General features: G+C 45.4%; 1 protein-coding gene across 1 annotated transcript in view; it reads left to right on the top strand.

Moving 5' to 3' along the window:
- The first annotated feature begins 1,097 nt into the window (after positions 1-1,097).
- Positions 1,098-10,033, top strand: part of LIPC (lipase C, hepatic type) — a 138,828-nt gene continuing 129,892 nt past the window's right edge. The window contains exon 1 of the mRNA XM_019441968.2: positions 1,098-1,224. Coding sequence (XP_019297513.2) covers positions 1,140-1,224 — 85 coding nt within the window. The 5' untranslated portion in view covers positions 1,098-1,139. The remainder of the gene's footprint in view (positions 1,225-10,033) is intronic.

Genomic DNA, 10,033 nt, shown 5'->3' with positions numbered 1-10,033 from the left:
TGGCTGTCTGAAGCTCTCTTTCCCAATATGTCCACAGAGGCAACTCACTGAAACCCTCGTTTAAAGTTCAACTTCCCAACAAGGCTCATCCTGACCATTTAAAATCACTACCTCCCCCCACCTCCTGAATTCTGCTATACTTTCCCTTTTTCCATAGCTTATTACACTCTACAATCTACATAAATCTCTTGTTTACTATGTTTATTTTCTATCATCTGATTCCTCCTCCCCCCAGTGGTATATAAGCTTCACAAAGACTGGAATCTTGGTCTGTTTTGTTTACTTGTATGTCCCAAGAGCCTAAAACAGTGCCTGGAACATAGTAGGTATGCAGGGGGAGAAAAGTTGGAATAAATAAAGTTGAAATAAAACTAGAGACCCAAGGAATATCATAAGAGTCATACACAGTAACATTTCCCCTGCCTGACTTCTCAGTCCTCTACACAAGGGAACATTAGTTAGCACAGAGGAGAGTTTCTTCTGGGGTCACCTCCCAATGGGGCCCCCTCAAAGGCATTCAGTCCCACATCTTTGCTTCTGTGTCATCCTCTTCTTACACTGAGGTTAGAGCTTTCCTGCCCCCTTCAGCTATAGAAACGTTTACCCCACCAACTCTTTGACTCGAGGCACCAGCCATTTTGCTAAATTCAACAGAAAATGGGCCCTCCAGCTGCTCTCCACCTGGCAGAGCCCTTCTCTTTTTCTTTGTGCTTAGTCTGCAATTTGAAATACCATTGCCATGAACCAGCATCCCCTCTATCAGAGGGAGAGCTAGGCAACCGTGTGGGAGCCACCGACCCCTGACCTTTGACAGAATTTCCAAACACAACACATTAACCTAAATTGATTAATTTGGAACTATGACCTTGGCCCAAGAAGGTAAGAATACAAGACAAGATATTTGATTCTCCAAATGTATCAGAATTTTTAAAAAGCTTTTGTAAATCAACTTTTTTTCTATTAGATATAGTTAGATCTGGGCTTGCAAGGGGGTAGCAAGCGAGGTGGACACTGGGTAACACGGTTAAATGTTAATTATTAATCAGCAGGCTCCCCTGACAAAGTATCAATAGGCGATCTCGTCTTTTTAACTTCAGGAATTAGCAAGAAGACCTTGGACCCCGGATGAAACAGGAGAAATGGAAAGTCCCCTGTGTGTCTCTATTTTCTTGGTTTTATGCGTCTTTATCCAATCAAGTGCCCATGGACAAAGCCTGGGACTAGGTAAGAACCTGCCTTTTCTGTGGAAATGGGCATGGATTTTTCTTTCTTAAATGTCTGTCACAAAGAACATTTGTGAGACAAATTCACTGAGTGTTCTTGACGGTGTGGGACAGAACTTGATTCTATTAGTGGCATCACGGGTCACAGGGACATGTTGCCGTTCGTGAAGGACTGAAATTTTAGGAGATATCTCTGGGAATAGAAGTCTAAAAGCACTTGCGGCTTGCACTGTATTCTCTCCCTCATGTCTGATTCAGAACCCGTCATGCCAAGACTTGGGTCTTGGGAGAATGATCTGAAAGAGTTTGGGATGTTCCCGAGAGTTAATTTGGCATCTAATTTGTGGTTGGGGAGTGCAGCTTGCAATGAAATGCTCCGTTTTGCTGAGGTTGCCTGATTGCTGGCTGTCTGAGAAGAGAGGAATTTGTAGAGTCCTGTTTCCGGTCAGGTCTAAAGAAGAGATAGCGTTGCATATTTTCTAGACTTCATGTTTTTCTGCCACAGTTTTACTCTGAGACGGAGAAATCCAACAGCAGTCACACTTGTTTCATTTATAAATTCATAAACTTGATTGATGGCCAAAGGTAGATCCAACTGCTTGACCAGGTAGGTGGATTCCAGGTTCCTGGCTAAACAGTATATTGGATCAATAAATGATGGATATGAAGGACACTGAACAGTTTGGCCAAATTAGGTATTTGGGATTTTTGTGTGTGTGCTGATTACTGGTCAGGAGCTACTCACTCTGAGGAAGAGACTTAGATTTTTCTTTCCTCAAAGACTATCTTTGGAAGGAGCTCCAAAAACCTTGAGAATCAGGAATTTAGTAACCAGGAATATACCTGAAATTTCCAGAATCTTTTGTTTCCCCTATAAGAAAAAAGGCCGTTGATTATTTTATTATTATTTTGTATCCTACATCAATACTAATTGGTAGTATTATTACCATTTCCTGAGCATTTTCTGTGCCAAGCACTATGCTGATTATTTTGTATTCATCATCTCATGTGTAAAGCCATGTCCAAACATGACAATAATGATTTAGAGCCAGCCAGGCAAAATTGCTGATGATTTTCATTCCCTGGGTTGACAGGGATTTTGCTAAAGGGCCTGTCCTGACCTTTGGCCCAGAATGTTGTTTTTGTTTGTTTATTTTCCATAGATCTAGAAAAGTGACTGTATCATAACTGCTCAATGAATTTTCATAGTCGGAACCTGCATCCCAGAAGCCTCCCTTGTGTACCCCTTGAGCTTTAACATAGAGTATTTTGCCTCTGGGGGAACTTTTCATTAATGGAACCATAGAGCATGTGCACTTTTGCCTCTGGCTTTTTCACTCAACACTATCCTGGTGAGATTCATCCGGGGCACGTGTATGTGGCGGTGACTCGTTCATTCTGGTGGCAGCAGCATTCCTTTGGGTAAACATACCTCCCTTTGTTCTTCCATTGCGTTGTTATTGGCTCAGACTATATTCTAGTGGAGCCTTGGAGGTTGGAAGGCATGACTGCCAAGGAGGAGGCTGAAGGGCAGGACGGCCTCCCCCAGGCTGCTGGGCATCCAGATTCCCTTCACCAGCTCTTGCGTCGCTCAGCTGCTGCTTTCCCGGGGTCTGGTTTGTCCAAAAGCTGAGGGAAACAGCCATGATTAGCAGGAGGGTTCTTCCGGGAAAGGGAGCAGAGTCAGGAGGCCTCCTGTTCCTTTGGGAGTAGAATCTCTGGGAAGAATTCTTCCTGAAAGGAGTGAGACAGACAGATCTTGTGTGGATGAAGCTGGTGGGTCACCTCCAAGGCATTGGCTGGAAGCAAGCACCCACAGTGGAGGCCTTGTCAGACAAGTACCTAGACTGGTGGCTCTCAACCAGAGGCAAAATTATCCTCCACAATGTCCAAAGACATCTTTGGTTGTCAGAGTTGAAGAGAGAGGGCTATTGGCATGTAGTGGGCAAAGGCCAGGGATGCTGCTAAATAAACATTCTACCATGCACATGACAGCTCCCACAACAGGTTATCCAGGGCAAAGTGTCCAGAGTGGTTGAGAGTTGAGAAACCCTGGTCTATACCAAGCTCCCACTGTCACTAGTCATGGGCCAGGAAGTATTCCCCCGAGGACCCTTCCTCCTTAGCCCCACCCCTCCCAGCCTGCCTCTTTTTGTTTTTATTAATGACATTACTAATGGACCCACCAAGGTACTGTGTATCCAGTATGTGCCAGATGCTACCCCATCCTCACCATGTGGTAGAGTGAGCCAGCACATAGGCGGCTTGCAGGGGTCCCATGGCTGTTCAGAGCAGAGCAGGGAGAAGCACCTAGAGCTCAATCTGACTGAGCCTACAGGCCTTTCTTTCTGTTGTCCTCATTCTCAATGATTTGACAGCCAGAGGCCCCTCAAAACCAAAACTGCTCAGTTCCCACCCAGAAAGACAGATTGGGACAGCTGTTCCAATCTGTCAGCACCAAGGGGAACCAGGTATGGGTAGCCTCCTGACGCCCCCGGGACACGGACCTACCATCACTGTCATCCCCAGTCCTCACTGCCTGACCCCCAGACCCACCACACTGATGTTGCCATGAGAGCTAATAGTGCTCTCAAACGGAGGATCCTGCCTCTTGACCCCAGCAGCCCCCACCTTCCAGGTGTCCACCACCACTGCCTCCAGGGGCCTGCTCCTCCCTCCAGTCTCAGCCACAACTTCCAAATACCAGAAGCAGCTGAAGCCCATCTGTTCAGTGGCTCGTTCGCTTAACCCTGTGGCACAAGCATCTGCCATATACAAGGCAGTGCATGAATGCCGCAGTTCTCAAACTTCCTGGTCTCAGGGCATCATGACATCCTGAAAAATGCCTTAGGGGTCCAGAGAGCTTTTTTTTTATATGGAATACAGCTATCAGTATTTGCCATATTGGAGACCAAAACAGAGACATTTCTTAAAATGTTAATGCCGTTAAAAATAACGGCGAGCCAATCCCGTATCAATACATATCATATTATGAGAAATACCTTGTAGTTTGCAAACAATGACGATAAAAAGGGAGTGACATTGATTTACAAGAAATGTTGCATATTTCTTTAATGTCTGGCTTCAGAGGAGAGGACTGGATTCTATTACCGGTTTTTGTATTCAGTGCATTGTGGTGTATTGTTTTGTTTGGAGTACATGAAGACAATTAGCCTCACCTATCAGCCATCCCCCTGGCCTCAGCCCACACACAGAACCACTGCGTTCCTGCCGTGGACACTGCGTCCCACCGTGCCCCGCCAGCCACTGTCCCGAACTCCCACCTCGAGCTGTCAAATCAGGGGTAGGCTGGGGGTGGGAGGTGGGAGCCACGTGCCCTGGAAGTCCACACTCAGAAGGTCATCCTTCATAGGGACGGTCATTACAATAGCAGAACCTGCTGAAAGTTGGTCCGTCTTTCATTATCACAATTCTAAATAATGTCAGTGGTAAAAAATAAACCTCCTACCCCCCAAAATAGTTTTTTGGTCAAAGTTGCAAATAACTTCTATGGTTACTGTTGAGTTTTATATATATGTTACCTTCAAAGGATCACACTTTTGTATTACTTATCCTTTAGTTAATATTAAGTTCTCCATTGACGTTCATTTTGAGCGCTCCCAGTTACACGGTTGGCGCCTGACCTTCACGCATTCAGTGACGCGCTCACTGCAGGAGGAAGTGTATCACAGTTTCAAATCCCCCCAACTTGCTTTGATCATCTCATGCCTCCAGCCCCTCTGGGACTTATTGCATATTCCTACATCTACACAGCAAATTCAGAATGAAAGATGATAGCAGAGTGATTGTAAAAGCCAAGAAACAAAACCTCAAAACTTCAATTCTCTTACCCTAGGTGACCATTTAGTGTTTCTGTGTTTACAATTTAAAACAGTAAAACAGGGGCACCTGCGTAGCTCTGGGTTAAGCATCTGACTTCAGCTCTGGTCATGATCTTGTAGTTCGCGGGTTCACGCTCAGCCTCGGGCTCTACACTGACAGCACAAAGTCTGCTTCAGATTCTCCATCCCCCTCTCTCTCTGCCCCTAAGCTCCTCTACCTCCCAATCTCTCTCTCTCTCAAAAAAAAAAATAATAAACATTTAAAAAATCAAAATAAAACAGTAAGACACATATTACAGTGAACTGTGAGGTGTAATACAGTTGGCCCTTGAACACCATATGAGTTAGGGGCACCAACACCCTGTGCAGTCGAAAACCCACATACAATGGGGTACCTGGGTGGCTCAGTCAGTCAAGCATACAACTTTGGCTCAGGTCATGATCTCTAGGTTTGTGGGCTCAAGCCCCACATCAGGCTCTGTGCTGACAGCTCAGAGCCTGGAGCCTGCTTTGGATTCTGTGTCTCCCTCTCTCGCTCTGCCCCTCCCCTGCTAGAGCACTCTCTCTCTCTCTCAGAAATAAACATTTAAAAAAAAATTTTTTAAAGAAAATCCACATATAATTTTTGACTCCCCCAAAACTTAACTACTAACAGCCTACTGTTGACCAGAAGCCTTACCAATAACATAAACAGTCAATTAACACATATTTTGCATGTCATATATATATTACATACCATATTCTTACAATAAAGTAAGCTAGTGAAAAGAAAAAACGTTACTAAGAAAATAAGGAAGAGAAAATAAATTTACAATACTGTCATGTATTTATGGGGGAAAAAAATCTATGTACATTTGCACCCACATAGTTCAAACCTCTGTTGTTCAAAAGTCAACCATATTTTGTTTGGTAAGTAAAAATTTTAGTTCTTACAGGGAATACTTTTAATGCATTTGATTATCTTTAAAGTGGCAATATACTCTTCCTCCTAAATTGTTCATTGCTCTAAAACAGAGAACAAATCAAGAAAATAGCAATTCCTGATTTTTGAAATATTCCTGAAAATAATTTTGTCTTACAAAGCAAAGGCATATTAAAATGATCTGTTCTGGGTATCAGATACATGAAGTATCTGAGTCTAATAAAGGAGATAAGATGTGTATATAACATTTTCTCACAAGAACATGGAATGTGCTGAGTACCAGCAGAGAGGAGTACAATAGATTGAATGCTTGTATTCCCCCCATATTTGTGTTGAAATCCTAATCCCAATGTGATGGTATTATGTGTGGCCTCTGTTCATAAGGGTGGAGGCCTCTGAATGGGATTAGCACCCTTATAAAAGGGATTCCAGAGAGCTTGCTCGTTTTCCAACATATGAGGAAACGAAGCAGACTCTCGCCAGAACCTGACCGTGCTGGCACCCAGATCTCATACTTGCAGCCTCCAGAACTGTGGGATACAAGTTTCTGTTGGTTACAAGCCACCCAGTCTATGGCAGTTTGTTAGAGAAGCCCAAACTGATGACGACAAGGGGCAGGTAGAGATACAGAAGACACACACTTCCACGTGTAGGGCAAGGGAAAGCTCTGGGGAGACCCGCAGCACTTGAGCAGGGTCTTGCAGGGGGGAATCTAGACCAAAGAAAAGGAGGCTTTCCTTGTGCATAAGCAAAGGTACAGAGCCAATAAAGTCCATGTGTTTTTCAAGCCCAAACACTTCCCCAAAACAGGCCTTGTGGGATGAAGAAAAAAAAAAGCAAACTGTAGGTAGGAGTTGACCGCAGCATTGGGTCACAACTGCCGACAACTGGAAACAACCAGAATGTCTAACAATATACCATCCAGCTAGCACCAAATCCATCTTTAAACAAGCATTGTCTCAAATACCTACTAAAGTACTAAAAGTTCCAGGAACTTTGGGGGATAATAAAGATGGAATGCACAAATATAAGGCTTAATGCTGGCCCTTGGGTGCTCATAGTACAACATAAGGGATCTTAAGCTGGCATGATGTTTCTGAGAGTCTGGAGGTCTCCTCAGATGGCACCCAAGGCCATGTCTATGTGACCTTTGAGTTGGGGAGAGAGGTCATAACTGACAGATTATCAAAGGGAACTGTGACCTCCAAAAAGTTAAACAACAACTGGTCTTGAGGCTTTTAAAAACAAGTACAAGGAGGGGGCACCTGGGTGGCTCAGTCTGTTAAGCATTCGATTGTTGGTTTCAGCTCAGGACATGATCTCACTGTTTCATGAGTTCGAGCCCCGCATTGGTCTCAGTGCTAACAGTGCGGAGTCTGCTTGGGATTCTCTCTGTCTCCCTCTCTCTCCGCCTCTCCCCGACTCATGCTCTCTCTGTCTCTCTCAAAATAAATAAACAAACTTAAAAAAGTAAAAATAAAAAAATAAGTACGAGGAAATTCTGTAGGCAATAAAGTGGAGGAAAAAACAGGATTGAATAATGTACATATTAATCACAACTGAAAAAACTATATACATGCATATTGCCAGTGATTTGAAGTACATTTAAAGATATATATATAAAGAATTTAAGGCTATTGAGTAAGTGTTTTTAAATTATTTATAAGTAAAAGAAAAAAATTTAAAAAAATCCTGGGGGTGCCTGGGTGGCTCATTCGGTTGAGCATCCAACTCTTGATTTTGGCTGAAGTCACGACCTCATGGTTTATGAAATCAAACCCTACATCGGACTCTGCGGCTGGTGGTTCGGGGCCTGCTTGGGATTCTCTCTCTCTCTCTCTCTCTCTCTGCCCTCTGCAGGCTCTCTCTCTCAGAATAAATAAATAAATAAACATTGTTTTTTAATCCTGATTATCTGCAGTTAGATTGGTCTTGGATTTGTTGTCCCAAGAGGGCCACTGGGAAAAGCCACACCTTGTATGATGCCTTCAGACCTGCCACCTCCACTATCATAGGCTCAGGCCCAGAATTATTCCCCCCCAGTGGGATGTACAAATCCCTGACCGGCCTCAACAATTGCAGGGAAGGTCATTGTGAGTAATGTTGCAGGTGATATCCAGAGATGGAGCTCGTTCATTGGGAGTGTCCAGGGAACAGGAATCCACAGGCCAGCCACTAGCATGCTAGTGAGACTCTATCTTCTCTCTGCTAAAGGGCAGATCCTATCCACTGCCAGATGTCCTGGCCCAGCCCCTCGAGCCCTCCTGAGGGTAACACATCCAGAGAGGACAAGCATGAGGTAAAAGGACAGCAGCCTGTCTTCCACGCTGCTTGCCTTTCACAGGGGACCCAGGACCTGAGTCCTTATTCTTTAATTCTGGGTCGGGTGAATGGTACATTTTCAAAAAGAAACTGATTATTGAAGGAAGTGGGCCTGGGAACAGACTCTAGCACTTGAATAACCAAATGAGTAATCCAGCCAAAGCCAACTGGCCAGTACAGAGATCCCTGCGGCAACCTCCTCCCGCTTTGTTTCCCCCCACCAGCTGCCACAGTGCTGGGTCCTCACAGGCAGGTCATCAGGGAGGGGACAGGAGGGCGGGGGCTGGTCTACACACAAGACTGAGCAGTCCTGGTTACACTGCCCATGGGAACGGGGCCATGCTGACCTCAGCCTGGGGTGTCCCTCACCTCCACAGGATCCATGCTGGGCAGAGGGCACAGCCATTTGCACAGCCAGGAAGGAGGGTGGTTATGCTAGGTTTCCCAGGATGGTGTCCATTTTAGAGAGGGACCCTTTCAGCTGGGGATTGAGGTCCAGCCCCCTAGGGAAAGGGGCTGGCCAGGGCCAGGCAGGACACCTGGATCCCTGACAAGCAGGCTAGGGGTCGTGGCTGGACTTCAGCCTCAGTGTGGAAACCAGAATAATGGGAGGGAGCCCAACCAGTGCTACAGGGAGGGGAGCTCACACTCAGGCACCAACCTAGGGCAAGGAGACAAACTCCAGTGGCTCCTCCACACTGAAAGATTGGGGGTGCCAGCCACGCTTGTGAAGAGCAGGTGCAATTCATAGACGCAGCCACAAAGTAGCACAGTGAAGACCTGTTTCAGGGTTTCAGGAGGGGATTTCAGGTTTGGGAGAATCCGAGTTTCTGGATGACTCTGGAAAACTCAGGGCTGTTGGCTAACCTCCCTTTCTCTCTGTTTAGGACTCTATTTCCAGAAACATTGGTAGTTTTGATCTTCCCACAATGGTGCTTTAGGGGGAGGGGTGGGGAGGAGTGAGGAGAAAATCAAGTGCCTCAAAGGGGAGGCCTCCTCGTCTGTCCAGAGCATTTTCACCTCCACATCCACAAGTTCATCAGGGCTCTGGTGAACTACCTGTGGCACTATTTCATGAAGAGTTGTGTGGCCATTAAGAATATTTCTGATGAGGGGCGCCTGGGTGGCTTGGTCGGTTGAGCGTCCGACTTCGGCTCAGGTCATGATCTCGCAGTCCGTGAGTTCGAGCCCTGCGTCGGGCTCTGTGCTGACAGCTCAGAGCCTGGAGCCTGTTTCGGATTCTGTGTCTCCCTCTCTCTCTGCCCCTCCCCTGTTCATACTCTGTCTCTCTCTGTCTCAAAAATAAATAAATGTTAAAAAAAAAAAAAAAGAATATTTCTGATGAAGGGACACCTGGGTGGCTCTGTCGGTTGAATGTCCAACACTTGATTTCAACTCAGGTCATGATCTCAGGGTCATGGGATAGAGCCCGTGTCAGGCTCCATGTTGGAGCCTGCTTGGGATTCTCTCTTTCTCTTTCTTTCTCTCCGTCTTTCTCTCTCTCCCCCTCTGCCTCTTTCCAATGTTCACACTCTCTCTTGCTCTCTAAAAAAAATAAAAATAGTTCCGATGAAGATACAGAAGTGGCAACACTGAATAGTATTTACAGTATTCATATTAAGCAGGGAAAAGTCAGTATACCTAGTTGTGTGTCCTGTGATTACAACGCTAAAAATATGCATGTGTGAGGAAAAGAATGCTACTAGAAAATGTACAAGAATGTT

Source organism: Panthera pardus, unplaced genomic scaffold, assembly GCF_024362965.1.
Source record: "Panthera pardus isolate Hobbes unplaced genomic scaffold, ASM2436296v1 HiC_scaffold_24, whole genome shotgun sequence".
Taxonomy (NCBI): Eukaryota; Metazoa; Chordata; class Mammalia; order Carnivora; family Felidae; genus Panthera; species Panthera pardus.
The sequence above is the reverse complement of the archived record's forward strand: the minus strand, read 5'-3'. Positions and strand labels throughout refer to the sequence as shown.